The sequence below is a fragment of the Neodiprion virginianus genome, chromosome 6 (assembly GCF_021901495.1).
Source record: "Neodiprion virginianus isolate iyNeoVirg1 chromosome 6, iyNeoVirg1.1, whole genome shotgun sequence".
Classification (NCBI taxonomy): domain Eukaryota; kingdom Metazoa; phylum Arthropoda; class Insecta; order Hymenoptera; family Diprionidae; genus Neodiprion; species Neodiprion virginianus.
In genome coordinates, this window is record NC_060882.1 from 22,614,211 (window position 1) to 22,632,162 (window position 17,952).

The following is a 17,952-nucleotide window of genomic DNA, read 5'->3' on the forward strand; positions in this document are numbered from 1 at the left end:
GTATAACGATATGTGCGAAATTGAATAATGACAATAAAAGTCAGATATCGCGAACGAAAATGAAGACAATCGGTTTACGATTAACAATACGTAGTAAATGCTAATAGCGTTGAATAACACCGCGTATGATGTGACATTATACTGTTCGTGTTTTCAATTCAATTTTAATTGCTGAATTCCATTCCCGGTAAATGCTTGAACTCCGTTACCGAAACGCCGTGTACGTCGTGATAGGCGGGCGAAAATAAAAAAAAAATAAAAATATTTGCACCTAGAGCCACTCGATTAGTCGAAACTTGATTTTTTTTTCTTTCTATAACTAAACTAGTATATAGAAATCTTTGATCGTTATTTTTTTGTTGTACGAGGATAGTTTTTCAAGCAATGAATCTGATTACTGATTACACAATATTGTCATGAATGTTTGTCTACCTACTCAATCTTACACTTATCATGGTGACATCGCATCTATACCTCAGGAATAGAACTCGGATTTAGATTTCTGTCATAATAATCCCCGAATATATGTATAGAATACGTGTATAAGTTATATTTAATAACAAAATTATTAAGTAGAATCACTGCTCGCACCTGGCACCCATGAAAAGCACCATGCACAATAGAAGCGTATGTGTTCATAATATATTAGTTAATAATAATGATTAATGTTTAGTTATTGTTATGTATGTACATATATATATATATATATATATATATATTATATAACTATATGTATATACACGTATGTACATATGTATATGCATATATATAAACATATATATATATATATATATGTATCTATATGTGTATATGTGTGTGTGTGTGTGTCAACAAATATTCAGATATAAATCTAAATAAACTGCACAATCTTATCCCATGAAACAGTACAACACTCAAGTGCGTCATAAACCGTGCTGTGGCTAATATGTATAAGTTAAAAACAATTTCTTTGCCATAATTTCATTAATAACATTGTGTTTTTGTTCAAGCTCACCCAGATGTCATGGCAATAATAGGAAAATAACAATTATATTGATTTATATTTTTTAATCTTCTAATTTTTTAGCTTTCTTAAATTACTATTTCTTTTCTCGTTTAATGTAACTCTATCTCTTCAAGTTATTTTATTTATATACTTTAAAATATATAAAGCATAAAAGGTTCGAACCAATCGTTCACTTTTAAAATAGTCTAAAAGAGTTAAAAATATTTTGCCGACTGATATCGATTAAACTCGTTAAAAACTGTGATTCGTATTGTTATCTATGATCAATTCTATTCTTTTTCAATTTTCCCTTTTAAAAACCTCTCAAAGTAACAATATTGTAGTTAAATAGAATTAAGAATAGCTTTTGGAAGAACAGACAACATTTTGTTTGTTTTTTTTTCTTTTTTCTTTTTTTCAAGTGACGAGTGCACAATCCTAGTACGCTTAGTAAAACCGGTTATTTACAGAATTGAGTTTTCAACACAATTATACACGGATTACGTGAATATGTAGGCTCATGCTACCAATCAACACAACCTATACGTAGAACAGTGTGTTATTGATCTCTATCCTTGTCTATACGTTATCCCTAATTGAATATTAAATTCCTTTTGCGGCAAGGTACAAAGTGGAATCGATTTTTAGAAAAGAAAATTATTAATGAAAAGCCACGTATGTTGTAAATAAAGGAGTAACAATATACATCCATTAGTAACACGAGCCACCTGCGAGTTTCTTGTGATTTTTAGACTTACAAGTTATACAGTGCTGTTTGATTACGCTAAAAAGGTACATTGAGTCCTTAGAAATCTCACAAAAAGAAAGAATATCAATTGATAACACATAATATTCCAATTTAGGTATTATGCTTGAAAATTGATCATCGAAATTTCTATTGTACATAGATCATCATTGTCCTGATTATTAAAACACTGGGTTATAATATCATGTTGCAGTCGCAATTATTCATTTAAAGGATGTACTCACATAGTATGACTATGCATTCAATTTATACTCAATTAACTATCAAAAAACTTAACTCTGATATGGAATCAAACGACACGCGTTTTCGTCGAGTAATTTCCCAAAGATTACTTTTCCACTATTATTACCAATTTTTTGTTCGCTTAAACTTGAAGTAAAATTATGTAAGATGTGTGAATTGAGACAGTAAAAGCAAACCTAACAAAATCAAATAGATGATGAAAGAAATAAAAGAAATGTTTGAAATCGATTAACAAACTAAAATGATAATTTGCTTAACAGACAAAGTTCAATCAGTCTGCCCCCATTCAGTGTCTCTGCATAAAAAGGCACGAAATAAAAATATTCTTAAAAACAAACCGCGAGAAAAATTAAAAGAATTCGCTAGTATTGAATGCTACTTCCTAGGGCAGCATGAAAAAAAAAAATGCCTACTGACAATAGTAGTAGAAATATAATCTTGGCAACATTTTCATAAATGTAACAATAATAACAGAATATCATGGAACAGTAGTATAATATGTACAGTGTACACACTATATTTTGGTTTATTCTAATTTTTTGCTCTCTCTTAATGCAAAAAGTATTTTTGATAACTTTCTCCCTTGGTTCTCGTAATTCAAGTAGTATTTTTTTAACCGTTTTGACTACACGGCTTAGTGCTTGGATAAAAAATATTGGCTAAAGATTTCCAAGCATATATTTGTTAACTCCATATTTTTCATCTACGAATATTTCTACGACTCTATTCATGACTACCTAGGTAACTCGATTGACGTTGAGTGCAAAAAAAAAAATACTTAAACTTTTCATTAGCCTACAATTGAAAGAAGCATACCTTATTGAAAAAAAAAGAAAAAAAAATAGTTGTTACAATTAATTTTTTCTATTCCAAAATTGAGCTTTCAAAACATCGGAATATTTGCGCGAGATAATTGCTATACAGTGTAAACGATTATAGCAAAACTAAAAATACGAAATGAATGCCCAAATAATGGCCACTAAACTCCTATGAACAGCAGTCTTTTGTAAGGAATGCATTCTAAATAATATAAAATTATATCATGACAGTTTCCCGAACTCTCGTAAAGCAGATTTAGTGCAAGGTACATAAAAGAAATAAGTGACATTCAAGAATCTAGGCAATAGATAGCCTGATGAAAGTGCCGATATATATATCTTGCCTTATTTGATAAGCTGAAATGCTTTTTTATGCAATTATTACTTCCTTTTGTATTCTCTGCATAATTTCTGCAAGCTTAATGATTGCATGTCATTACCAATTTTTCATTGGATGGAGTCAACAAATTTTCAACCTACCTTACGTCAATTTTCACTAACATCAAATTCCCAATATTGTTAGCAAACGACGATTAAAAGCTGAACCACGGAGAAGTTACACTAAGAGCCAATTTGTTGCTCAAAATATCGATATTTTTCACATCATCTAGTATACTTAACGAGCAAAGTTATCTGTGGGTAAGAACTACTGGTCATACCATTACCATATCTTCGTCAACGTTAACAGTGGGAAAGGCATTATCTGCTGAACTTTGTCTTTGGATAATCTTCTTCCGTGGGATGCCATCTGAAATGTGAAAAAATTTCGTCACTTTCGACCTATAAATGGATATAATTTCTGCTTCTACTATTCCTACAAGGATAACAAACTTACCGGAAGAAGGTGGCATGATTTCGTCAAGGGAACCATCATCTAAATCTGTAGCAGATAAGAGTAGATCGTCATCTGACGAAGCTCTAGTTAGACTTGGCAAAGTCGATGTGAGTAGTGCTTTCTCCTTCTGAATTTCTTGAATGTGACCAACGAGAATTGCCTCTTCCTCATCACCCCTTTCGCTACTGTTGCCACGTCCCAAAGTGCTAGAAGTTACAGGCCCAAGCTCCTCAGGGCTGAAAATCTTCGAAGATCGAAGACTGGAAAGGCGATGAGTAGCAGTACGGCAAGCATACTCGAGAGTACATATATCATCTAGAGTAGCCCTAACAACTCGTAGCTTCTCTTGTACAATTGTCTCGACGCATCGTGTCTGCCTACCGACATCTTGCAGCGAATCCTGCGCAGGTAGTGTTCGATTTGTTCTCAAGATACAAGGTGCAAATACTATGGCCAGCGCTGATGATGACATTCTATTATCAACTTCATGAAGAGCTACTCTCGCCAAATGGACGATCAATCGTTCCATTAGATCAAAATTAGGTTTTGGCAGCTTTTTCAATATTGCAAAAAGGGTACAAATTCTATCATGTGGATCTGTGAGATTGGCTGCATGTAGAAAATCATCATAGTATTCGAAAGTCAGCAACGGTTCAGGCATATCTCTGAAGAAACTCTTCAACACAGCAGCCAGAACGTGTACTTGATAATTTTCAAAGTCTACATCTTCTAAAGCACCTTCGTCCATTTTTAACTTCAATTCTTTCACTTTAGAGCTCACCCCGCTCTTTCTATATAAGCCCTCTGTATAAAGACCATGCAGCTCTATTGTTGTAATTAATCTATCTACCACCAAAGGTACTTTTCCATCCCCGCAATCCAGCTTGAATAGTGGAATACCGAAAACCTTGCGTGAATTCATTTCAGACGTTATTCCTTCTTTTCCACATTCCGCTGTCGCTTTTCCAAAGCACTTTTTATGACATGTTAATTTACAATCTGAAACGAAAAATTAAGGCATGTTTTTATACCAAGCATTCTAATATAAGTGTAATACGTCGAAATAAAAAATCCGTCATGAAATACCATATAGTTAGGTGTGATTTAAGGACCTGGATAAGTTTCAGTAAAAATATTTATGAATATACTCTATACTTACTTTGGCAGACAAGTCCCCTCTCGATTGGCCACATGAAGAACGAGGTGCAAACTTCGCAAGCTGTTGGGATGTTGATTATAGTCAACTGGAAAGTGTGATTGCCATGATGTATTGCTTCTTCTTGCTTCCGTTTTTTATCCTTTTTCCGTTTGCTCTTGCTTTGTTTCTCAGGAGCTTCGTTTTTGACAAGAGTCATGAATTCATTCATAAATCCCCGAAACGCGTTCACACCCATTGTAACAGGGAAGTCCTCTCTAGTGTTTTCTTGTTTACAAACTGTTTCCATAACGTGCAAAAAATTTGCTATTAGATCTGTGTACTTAATGTTTCCTTCGACTCCTTGCTGAATGACAACACTGTAGGTAATGACCAAGTCCTCTTTGAATTTCCCTAACGCTAGTTTAAAAACACGATCCACTTCGCTTGGCTTTTTACCCTCTTCCTGGCCTTCCATTTTGTATATTTTCTTTGTAATAAAGTCTTGCATAAGTCCAAGTTCCTTGGCATCTGAAATTATTTTATCAGTGCTGTCTGAAAATGCCGAAGTTCCCGTCAAACTGAATTTTGGTACCACGGGTTGTTTATTAGATTCATATGCTGATCGTAATTTTCTTTTCCTTCTATCTGGTGCATTCATAGATAAGCACGGTATTCTATTTACACCTCCATTTTGAATACACTTGACGTGATAAAGTTGTTTGCAATCCGCGCACTTGAATCCCTGCGTCACAAACGCATCCATTTTTTCGTTACAACAAATACAAACGTCATCCTTAGAGTATCGGGCTACTTTTCTGAATCTATGGCCAGCAAGGAAAAGCTGGTTACCTTTCCATTCCATTTCTCCCAAACCTGGAGGAAGTTTCAAGTCATTTGGACTCGTATCAGCTCCTAAACTTTTATCGACACTAAGCCCAGAAACTTTAGTAGCAGGATCTGAATTTCTTCTGTGCAATTCCAACGTTGGTACAGCGTTTGCTCTATTACGTTTTCCGGGTTGCTGAACTTTATAAATCGGTTCATGCTTATTTACTGGCCAGTCTGTAACAGATCTCGTTGCTGGATCATTAGAAACCTGTTTTCTAGTCCAGACATTGGACGATTTATTCGAGTCCCCCTCTTTTATGGTACCGAGGAAAAGATTTCGTGCTTCATTTGTATTTGATTCAGATACACTATCGCCCATGGATCGACACTGGGCCTCTCTTGTAGGCCGATTTTTCCGAGCACATCTGACAGGAACATCTGGTTCTGACTTTTCTTTTATCATTGTATCTTTTTCTTTGGGGAGCGGAGAAGTTTTGTATGGCATCTTCATAGAAGTTTCGTGCATCGATATGTCAATTTTCCCAGTTGTATCTCCTTCGGAGTTTTGTCGACGTAAGACATAATCTTTGATATCCTTATTTAAACCAAAACGATCCATTTTCGTTAATGCATTAGTTACACTTTCCAAACGGTCATTTGGCATAGTATTCTCACTGAGCCTTCTCTGCTCTCGACTCGTGGCACTTTCGTTTCGCAAAAAACGGCTATTAGAGTCGTGCTTGACGTTATAATTTGCGGCTTCCGTCAATCGCTCCAACTTGGCTTGATCCAGAAGGTTTTCATTAATATTTTGATATTGTGAAACGTTGGTAGATTGAGTAATGGTAGATACATCTGATCGTCTTCGCCATATATCAGAGTTGGGACTATGCGTCAGACTTAAATGAGGACATCTAACTTGAGGAGATGGAAACACTGGTGACGACGTGAACATTGGTGGGGCACTTTGAACAGCGTTGGGCGTTTCGACGTCAAGTTCACAGTCACTATAACCAGTTGATGTACTGTCTGTTCTTCTATTAGTTACAGATGTTCTATTTATATGTATTAAATTCGTATTGAGAGAAATCGATGGATTTGGTTCGCCTCGCTTTGTTCTCGTAATCGGAACAGGCTTGTTATTCAAGTTACCACTGACAACATTTTCTTGAGAATAGTGAGACTCAGAGCTATCAGCACTAACTTGAGATTCAAAACTTCTTAAGCTTGCCAAACTTTCAAGACTCCCTTTGCGCTCTGTTACATCTTCACCATACAACGGCTCTACCATTTTCAGGGGTGTAGAAGGATCAGTCAACAATCGTTTGTTAGCTGTTAACTTTCGCTTAGAGTAGGAAATGTTTGAGTCGACAACCAAAGCCTCTTTATTCTTGTCCTCGATCCTGTAATATTAAATGCGCGTTTAATATGTTTATAGGACTAGCGAACTGTCGTGATAAAAATTTGATAAGAAAACTAACTAGGGAAACAGCAGAGTCCTTGTAAAATTCGGCTTTTCAATTAAACATTCATGCTACTCTGTTTTATGCCGAAAACTGTGAACCAATAAATAATTACATTGGAAAACTATTGCACATACCTTAAAGGTGGTAGAATAAATTCATGAGATTCTGCCTTCTTTGGTGGGTCAGAAGGTAATTCTTCGCTAGAAACTTGTGATGCTTGAGATAAAAATTGCTCTTCGTTATTCGTCCTAAAAACATATAATATTTTATTAATCTTCTGTAAGATGTGGGTTAAAAAATTATACAAAAACGAAACTACGTACTCATCGCCATCGCGACATCTGTTGAAATCTCTATTGTCTGCAAATGTAGAGTCTTTATAGTCTGTACCCATGTGGTTCAATTTCTTGACTGCAACATCAGTATTCTCAATTCTTCGTCGCTGCAATTCCTGGTCGGCCAAAATATCAGTCACAATTGTTCGTTTTTTCTTCATGTCATAATACATTTTTCTTGCAATATTTCCTCTGACACAGGCTTGAAAAGCAATTACACCGGCTCTAAGCTTTTTAAACCACTTCTGCTGTTTGTAAGCCTTCCACAAAGCCTGAATGCGAACTGCTGCTTCACGTGCACGTATACTTTGTGCTAATCTCTGAGCGCTAACCATTCTCCAAAACGATTGGACTTGAACAGCAGCATTTTTTAGTCTAATGAACTTTCTTCTTTCAAGACAAGCTCGAAACCACTTCTGTATGGTTGTGATGCTAGTTATGATTTGCTGATGCAATTCAATATCCAATTTGATTTTTTCTGATTCCCGTAGAAATACTTTAGTGGATCCAAGCTGATAGTTATCCCTGTTCAAATTTAGAGTAAGAAGGAAATCTCTGACGTCCGATTGCGAACTGAGAAGGCCTTTAGGAAGTAGCATCCGATAAAGTTGAATGAACTCTTCATAGGCCAGCCTGACATTGAATCCAGCTTGTCTGATTCGTACAGTTTCTAGCATACCAGTGTACCTAAGCTGCCGCTGCACAGTTTCTTCATCGAACTTGTTAGGAACCTTATTAGCATTACTTTTAATGCATCGAATAAAGAAGGGATTAGCCTGGTTCAAAGTGTCCATTAAGCTGTGCAGGCTTTGCTGAAATTGTGCTGAAACCGTCATCGGTTGTTTTCTTGCTTTTCCAGGACCACCTCCTGTACCATAGCTCTGAGTCCGCCCAGCAAGTGTTTTAACAGTTTGGAGATTTTTTAAGCCTTTTTTCCCCCGTTCCCGTGGTCGGAATGATTTGTTCTTCCTATGAAATCATAAGTCTTCATTATTCAATCGAACAAAGTAAAGCAAGATGCATTAAATAATCACTTGTATGCGTATGACAGGAAATAGATTAAGGAAAAAACGAATTTATTGAAGCAGCCTAGGCATAGAGGCATGTAGGTTCTAAGTATAAAAGTGCTAGGCAGCACAATCAATTAGAGCATGGCATTGTTGTAAAGTTACAGTTGCTATATCATAAATTACAAGGGTACCGGATCCAGTTGATATTTAATTTTGGATATTGAAATTATTGACATGGTGAATAATTTGATAGTTATACACGTATATATACACGTATATATACACGTATAATATGTATACACGTATACATGCCTCGTTTGATTGCTAGTGTAAAAAATTAAAAGGCCGTGGGAACTATTCCAAAGCATTTTACTTAATGGAAAGTTCATCACCTTTGCATATATTCCAAGCATAACATGTATAAATCAAGCAAATTCAATTGCAATATTCCTTAATTCAGTGCTAAATACGTGATAACGTGGTTTTTTGGAACTATAGAACCTAAGGTATCAAATATTTTGTCACACTGCATGCAATAACATATTTATTACAAAATAAAATTGAAATAAATTTGAATTTCTTTAGAAAATTCAAATAGTTATCACTGTATTACTAATCTGAGCAACAATGGAATAATAAAAGAATCTTATTTGTATGAAAGATCAAGCATGCTTGAATCACTGCTACATACAGAGCGTGTGTCATATAAATTCAAAAAATTGTTTTAATGAAATGACACAGGTGAAGAATGAATGAAATTGTGATATGAATCCAAAAAACCAATGATCACAATTGATAAATACATCACAGGAGTGCAACAAGAAATGATTTGCGATACTTTGTGAAGATAACAGCTGAAGGATTTTTTGAAAGTGTCATTTACATTTTTGGAACGTACCTTCTGCATTAAAAATTTAGAAAAAAAATTTCGTACGTGAGTGTAATTGACTGTAATTAATTACTGTAACTTCTTGAGAGGAATTCCGAATTATTAGATAGTATACGAATACATTCGTAAGAGTACGAATCTGTGAGACGCAAAAGCTACAATGCATTTTTGTTAGAAGGGATCTCAATTAAAGTTATCTACAATATAGCTGTATTTTTTTTTTAAATAACCCTTCACCAAGAATAGTTTTATACAATACATGTACTTGGCACAGGAATAGAAAAAAAAGCTCTCGTGAGAAGTTACTTCGTTACCGATATTAATAACATACATAACGATCTGATTAGCGCGTTCCATGACGTTTGCTTCGTCTTTAGGAAGCACCTTCTCTAGAGGCATATGAGTGCCCCGCCTGAACTTATTATGGCCATCAGATAGATCTTCCCTTCCCTTTATTAAGCAATTCTTCGATGGAGAAACATTCGTTGCATGTTGAACCTGATTTACGTTTCTAAACTGCGGCCAAGATAGCCGGTTGTTGTTTACACTGTCGTGGTTTTCGTTTTGTGTTAATGTGGCAGTTGGAGTTGTTGGTTGTAAGCAGACACTGCGCTGCTTCTGATAACTTGGTAGACGACTATGTTTGTGTGAACTGAAAAATGCTATCATGCTTAGCCATTCTTCTGGGGATACAGTGCTTCGGACAATATTATGATGTTAACAATATTCAGCTTAATTACAATTTCTCGAGTATAAAGTGAAATACTGATCAATCATTATCCTGTACTAGGAAAACAATTGTTGAAAATATATTACAAATTAGAGGCACAGAAAAAAAATAAACGATCAATTACAGGTAACGAGGTGATGGTCATGCCAAATAAATAGTTAAAGTACAACAGTTGTGAAACACTGTAAGTGATTGCAAAGAACATTATCCTAAAAAAAAAAAAAAAAACAATTCTATTTTCACTTTATAATCGACTCTGCACAGAATCTTCAGACATAAAATGTTTTTCTTTAAGGTCAAGATATTTTCAGAGCCATGAATGCCTAACAATAAGATGGCAATAGAGATATAGTTTCCAGAACTGTATGGCGGTAGTTTGTAACGCTAATGCAGTTTGATCTGATGCCTATGGATGATAAGAATCAAATCGAATGCTTGTTATACCATTACTCCTGACATGCTGGAAGGTATACAAAACAATGCGCTGAATAAATTGATGGAATGTCATGGTCGTGAGATAATATGATGGTTTCATTGCATTCCAATCACATCTAACAAAGAAAAATGAATTTTGTATAATGGATATCGAAAATTGAAAAAAAAATATTAAACACATAAATTTTCTAACATCATCACATGAATTTACAAAAAGAAATTAATAATGGCAGCAGCAATAAAGAAACACTTTCTTAATCACTGCCGCTTCAGTAAAGTATGCATGATGAGCCAGAACTATTGCCTTATAGACTACAGAGTTTCCTGCAAAAATCTGCAACTGAACCGTTTTTACTTTTTATAGGAAAATTGTTATTTGCCAATTTCCCATCCAATTTGCTTGTTCTGAGTCAGCCGATGCTACCGGATTGGCCAATATTGAATGACTGTAATCTACAAATGACAAATTTCCTATCAGAAATAAAAAACGCTTCAGTCGTAGATTTTCATGAGCAATACGATGGTAGCTTATGGGCCGATAGTCCTGGGTCACCCAGTATATCTGTCACTCAACTTGTGATGAATTTTTACGATATTTTGAATGGAATTACATACTGTATTGTTCAATGTATAAGCCAACCCCGCATTTAATACAACCCCCAATCCTGAGAAAGTATTTAGGGTGTTTCACTTAGTTACCTACACAAGACAGGTCCGCGTATAAGACACAGACGATTTGGACAGATGCTGCCACCGACAAAAAAATCTCGACTTATATTTGGAACATTACGGTATTTTGATAATAATTGTAAATTCATGATCGCAAATTGTGACGAGTAAGACCTAACTTTTTAACGAAAACATTAATAGTGGATCGATGAGACCACTTACGCTATTCGGTTAATAGTAAGATTGACAGCCGATAACGTCACAAGATGGCTATAGGAAGAAAAGACAACACAACCTATGTAAATGTAATTGATACTTTAGATTTAATTCTTCACACATTTTAGTACTCGTTTGCAATTATTATATTCATTAATATTGCTTGCCTGGTGGTACAAAAATGTTTCTCGTTGTCTAACATGTTCCAGTGACATTTGAAACTTCGTAAATGAATATGAGTGATAAATTTTCAAATATATCTCAAACTTGTAAAAATTATTGCATTATGCTGTTTGTTTCCAGTAAAGAAATCTGTACAGCAGATATGAAAATAAATATCACAACACTCTTTACTTCTTGTTACTTTCGAATGTGACAGATTCAAATTTTAAATATCTAATGTCAAATAAATTGTATAAACCTGGTATATTAATTTACTTGGGTTCAAACAGTCACCAATGACTAAGTTGAATAAGTTCTACATTTATACCGACACAAGGTGAGCTACTAATAATGAAATTATTAATTACCTTATCAAATTTTCATTGGGTGTCCTGTACCTATTTTGCACAGAAGATTTGTTCCCGTCGGCTAGAATTAAAGAAATTAATTTACTTTATGACTTGTGATGGAAAATTGCAGTCGTTAACCAGATTTTGACTTCATGATAAATTGCGAGATTACATGTCGATCAAATTTTACCCACCTCTGCCATGTCTATGTGCCCGACCTGCTTCCTGAAATGCAAAGTGTGCACGGAAAAAAGCTCTAAGGATCGCCCATCTGAACACTGCAACAGGATCTGCTCCGACTAGCTCGCGAACAAAGGCAAGGGAAGAATTCTTTAAAACACCCACAACCCCATCTGGACGCATCAAATCAAGATTTTTCTCTCTCATATTCGCTGCTTGATATTTGACAGTCCCGGCATAATGTCTTACAACAAATGCTGCCTCACGACGCTGAGGTGCCTCATAAAATGGTGAATCTTTGTGTACCGAATTAAATTTCTGCAGTAGTGTCTCATTCGTTGCACCAGGAAAGCTGAAACAGAATTTGAATTACGGAATAAGGAAAATGATAAAATTTTAAATTAGATATACATTTAATGGAGGAATTAAGACAACACTGACTTGCATTGATCGTCAAGAAGGCATAGAAGACCGTTAGGTTTCCCCTCGATAAGGTGCAGACAGCCTGAGTTATCACTGTACCCAATATCAGTCCATCTTATACCTTGCTTTCTATATTCCCGCTGTTCGTATTGGAAAACGTGCTGATTGAAATAATGTTGCAATTGTTCGTTCGCGTAATTAATACACAGTTGTTCAAAGCTATTGCACATCTTAAAATCTTCGAACCCAAAAATGTCCAAGACACCAATACTATTTCCTTGGTGATCTCTCAATGTGTCTTTTTTTGACAACAGAGCATGGTTCACCTAAACAGCAATCAAGGAGTAACATAATCATGTAAATTTGAAGTATTGTTTAACGACAAAACAATGGAGTAAAAATAGAATTGAATAGAAAAATCAGAAATACATGCCATCAAATGACTTATTGTTACCTGGAGGACGATCCAATCAAATAGTGCTCCATACAAACACTTAGCCATTGCATCTCTGGCAGCAATTGCTTCTGGAAGTCTGTAATTGATTACTAATGTTTCACCTGACGCTCTTGCTCTTTTGGCAGTCAATGCAGCTAGTAGCGTGTCTTGTTTTACCCTGAGTAGCTCAGAGATAAGCGCTACAACTTCAGGGTTCTTAACTGCAACAGCTTCGTCGTGGTGATGATATGACTTTCTGGGTTGAAACTCCACGTTACCTGGAAATTATAAATCAAAATACAATGTAAATAGTCTTCAAAAAAAAAAGCCACATTGTTTCTTTAGGTAAATCTTGTAAAAGAATTATTTATACAGGAAATCTCTGGCGAAAGGGCAACTTCAGAGCCACGTACGCCACCGCCAGCACCAACACACGAATAACTTTTATGTGTGCCAAGCGTAGCAGACAAATTATGCGAATGAGAACTTGTGCATGTGTTGACGCTGGCGATGTGCGCAAGGCTTGAAGGTTGCCCTTTAACCAGAGATTCCCTGTATATACATTAATTACCAAGCAATAGAACTGCAGACAAAACAGCAAATAATCGTCTCTGCTTCTCAGGAGTGAATCCGACCATTTCCATTGACTGCTTTAGCCTAGAGAATTCATGTCTTTCGTCGATATTCTCAAGTCCGTAACACCCGCTTTTATTCAAATAATTATATTGGTCTGTAGTTCCAAGATGAAGCACTTTCCTCTCTTGTTCACTGGCTCCAGCCAATAAATAGTAGAATACATGGTAGTTTCTTTCATTCTTTCCTTGTGACACTATCCTTGACTTCTCTAGGAGATATTTTTGAACCACTGCTCTGTAAGTCAAAATATAAAAGATTGTTAGGAAAAGTTATTCGAACTATCTGTACATAAGAATGTAAAATGACATTTAAAAATAGGCATTGAATTTCGAATATTCAATTAATTCCTGAAGGTGTTTCCAGAACAAAAATTAACTCATATATTACTCGTCCAGAATTGCGTGACAAGAATAAATCAGAATATCGACTGACCCGTGAACCATTCCATTTTCTTTGTAGTTGACTTGAATGAATTTGCCAAACCGACTGCTATTGTTGTTGTGTGCCGTTTTGGCGTTGCCAAAAGCTTCCAGAACTGGCCCAGCACTCAGAATAGTTTGTTCCACTCCGCTACCATGTGATCCTTTTTGACTGAGAGCAGTCAAATGATGCAATAGAAAATTAGTTGATTCGGTTTTTCCGGAACCACTTTCTCCACTAATAACGATACATTGATTCCGCTTTTCTTTGAGCATACAGTGATATGCTGCATCAGCTATTGCAAATATGTGCGGTGGTATGTCGGGACCAAGTCTTCGGTTTTGGTACAATTTAACATACTTTGGATTATAAATGGGATAGAATTTAAATGGATTTAATGCTATCAAGATACTTCCAACATAGGTGTATATGTTTCCAGCCAAAAATCTTGCCCTTAAATTGTCTAACAGAGTTTGTTCGTTGAGGTCTGGCAGTTGGCAAAGATCGGGGTACTCTTTGTCTCGAGGTTGATACAAGAATCTATTGAAATAGTCCTTCAAGAGTTGAGGATCCATGGGAAATCTGCTGTCAGACCACAAGTAGTCTGACTGCTTTTTGCGTAAATAAAACCTATAGTATTCCTGCTGAGCTGCATTTTTTGGCCATAACAACATCAGGGCTACTGGACACTCCGTTGGTCCGAGTCTTCTCTCTTTGCACACCTGCCCTACAGAATTGCTAACAACTTCGGCTAACTCATAGCTGTTAGCGTGGGTTGCGTCGACAAATCCTAACCGCTCGATTATACATTCTACAATCTCTGCGGATGATGTTTGTTTCGTGGCTTTGATTGAGAGTGCTTCGTATTCAGCGCTCCACTGGCCCACGAATACTTGCACTACTCCTGATCCGTTGCTGTCCATTTTTTAACCCTGAATGAATAATGATAATAGTTAATTTAACAATAGCAACAATTAGGTACATGCTACAAACTTGTCTTTGTGTCGTGAAAATTCTATTTAACTCTGAGTTCAAAGAAAACTTAACTACATCCAGCTTTTTGTTTGCATAAGGAAAATTTGAACTTTGAATACTCATACCTATACAACAAATGCTTATAAATATTAGAAATATTAGTTTTTTTCTAATCAATATGAACGCATCATTGGCTTTACCTTGCTCTTACTAGGGTTAATAAGATTGTCCTATGTCGTCTATAAAACACTTCAGAACCACTTCATCTCCTCTCTGCAACGTTGTATCCGCCTGACGTTGGTAGTGTTTAAAATACTTTTTACACATCTTGTTAATAAGCTTCTGATACTTTAGAAATATCGGTTAATTGTGTTTTTTTATGACTTTAAATATTGATTTACTCAAACACTTGAAAGTTACACTCTTCGACAGTTCTTCGCTGTACCCCATTAACCGCATTCACATAGTAATCTGGTGATCAACCTTTTATTTCAAATCATGAAAGTATATTAATTAGTATGTTACTTTATGTAGCATTAGTTTTTCATTTTAATATACTGATTATTATAAATGTTGTTCTAGTTTTGTTCGTCGTGATACAATTAGAAACTATTTTGCCAAGTTGAATAGTTGTTTCAGTGCTTTGATTCAATATTGTAAGCTTTTTTGAAACTGTTTCAATATACAGTTGCAAATCAATGGAGGAGTCCCTTAACTAATAAAATACACATAAATTAACAGTCTCAATTATGAACGGAAACCAAAATATACTCTACATCTGTACAATAACAACTAAATTCCTTCAAATACTGGTTTGATCACTCATTTGTAATAGTTTGTATGATATAATTCAACTCTCGCCTGCTACTATCGCTGCTGAAATTGAGACTGTTACACAATTTTTCCAATGGACTAGAAAAATCTATAATTTCTTGGAGTTAGGCAGCACTATTATGCCTTGAGTATTATGTGTTTGATGGTTATTAAATTCAATCAATAGTACGATCATTTGAGTTACATTTCACATGATGAATAGAACGAATCATTCCATAACGCAAAATCAGCGCTCCTGAAACAAAAAATAAAACACAGATATTAATTAATGATTTCTGCGAAAAATCATGTGATAGAAAATGGATGTTTACTTTCTTTGAACCTTAATCAATATGAACAAGGGTGTTATAAGAAAATCTATTTACTTAGGGTAAGGAACTGAAAACAATCAGTACTTGCTTATCAGTAAAAAATGACGATAATGAATACCCGATAACATTCTGCAATTTTATTCTTCTAATAGTACAACAGAACTAGATGCCCGTATCTGATTTTAATCTATGTATGTACATACATGTGCATTGAGAATTTTCTAGTACCACGTAACATGATACCATCTAAAAGGATCATTCTCCGAAAAATTTATTTTTGATACATGACTATAATGTAAGCGTTAGTCGTATCTCAATCAAAATGTGAATAATTGTAAATAATAAAAATATATTCAATTTAAGTTCTTCGTTTCGGAGTACATTGTACTGTGTTATCACTGCTCACAGCAAGAATGTATCATACACAATTCGTAAGCGTTGTGAATCATGTAGTAGTGTTTAACGTTGAATAACGAATTTCAACAATTTTGGCGTTCAATAAAAGATATTTTGAGCCTGGTGTTGGCATATTTTTAAACAATCTTTTAACTCCTCGATATTCATGCGAATTACTTTGGATCCACGCCAAAATGTATTTCAGACAGAATCTTCGGTAAAAATATCTTGTTGTTCTCGTTTGATTCGAATATTAAATAAAACGATGAATTCGTGGTAGGAAAAAAGTGTTAAAAAAGACCGAAAGGATTGTTGTATTGCAACAAAATCTAATTCTGACTTGATGCATACGTATTTTTTCTCAACCATGGCTGTAGAGATAATTAATTGTCTGAGGATGTGTTGAGTATGATCAAATGAACGAAATGATTCAGTAAAGCGATCAGTCATCAGTCATGTATGATGTGGGTATTGCAACGTGAATATTTTGAGAGAGATCATGACTAGTTGGAGATAATTAGAGTATTGTGAAGATAAGCCGAGATCGAACAATAATTTCGACGTAAGAAACGTCACGTTCACGTCGAAACGGGTTATCAAATAGGTCAATTCTGACCAGCGCACTTTTCGAATCATAAACGTGTTGGGCTAGATCGGGGCTTGTCAAACTCTGTAAGCTGGCCTACGATCTTATTTTGGAACCAGGCTGGCTACGGCGATCATTAACTTTCGCGGGTGTCGGGAACCGATCGGCGGTATAGACTAAACATAACAGGATGCACCAATACCTTACGGCTTGCCGAGGATTCGATGGGCTTTGCGGTGAAATTCCTAGTGACAGAAACACTGCTGTACGCGGAACAACAAAAATCTCGGCTCTCACGCATGCTTCTTAAGCCCCGTGTGTTGCCGTCCGGGTCTGTCCCCTTCGCTCGAGGCACAAATACACTTCACCGTTATAGCGTTTAGCGATACTGTTCACTAGTCAGAAGTTTCCACAGTCACCGACTGAACACTACTTACTACGAACGAGATAAAATCAGATGGATAGTTATTCCAGGACAATGATTAACCCACTAGGCCCTTGCCCAGTTATCGTCCTTCAACTCGTCGTCGGATCCTGCGTCTCGATATATCCACCATTTCGATTTTCACGATCACGTGGGTCTCCCGGCGGGTTTCTATTTGCTGGCGACCCAGCCACGTGACCGTCAGGACGGTATCGATAGAGAAGAGAAATGCCTTCGGAAGCGCTCATAGCTGAGAAGCCGAAAACCTACATTCCCCCACCACCGTGATTGCCGCTCGGCCCGCTAATTTCGTTCATGAGTTACTACCAGAATAAAAAAAAGCCCGGACAGACTGTCACTAATCATGAAATCAGTATAAAATTTTGTATATCAAAATGATTATCTGGATGCACGAGCAGGAACCGATGACCGAGAGTTCGCGGTGGACAAACAATC

The 17,952-nt window shown here is 35.8% G+C and overlaps 1 protein-coding gene across 5 annotated transcripts; it reads right to left on the reverse strand.

Annotated features, from left to right (window-relative positions):
* Positions 1–782: 782 nt before the first annotated feature.
* On the reverse strand, positions 783–17,673 carry LOC124306896 (unconventional myosin-IXa-like). 5 transcript variants are annotated; one of them, XM_046768033.1, is made up of 15 exons: positions 17,275–17,673; positions 15,964–16,014; positions 15,146–15,428; positions 13,983–14,902; positions 13,486–13,784; positions 12,933–13,192; positions 12,497–12,804; positions 12,070–12,407; positions 11,894–11,954; positions 11,370–11,417; positions 9,645–9,965; positions 7,403–8,383; positions 7,214–7,327; positions 4,807–7,016; positions 783–4,646 (listed from the first exon to the last, which is right to left on the reverse strand). In XM_046768033.1, exons 4-15 carry the CDS (start codon positions 14,891–14,893, stop codon positions 3,466–3,468), a joined length of 7,032 nt encoding a protein of 2,343 aa, XP_046623989.1. In that variant the 5' UTR covers positions 14,894–14,902; positions 15,146–15,428; positions 15,964–16,014; positions 17,275–17,673; the 3' UTR covers positions 783–3,465. The 5 variants fall into 5 exon arrangements, with proteins under 5 accessions (XP_046623989.1, XP_046623990.1, XP_046623992.1 ...); XM_046768035.1 differs by having other exon boundaries at positions 784–3,560; positions 3,648–4,646; positions 15,146–16,014; positions 17,275–17,670; XM_046768034.1 differs by lacking the exon at positions 11,370–11,417 and having other exon boundaries at positions 15,146–16,014; positions 17,275–17,672.
* Between the last annotated feature and the right edge of the window lie 279 nt (positions 17,674–17,952).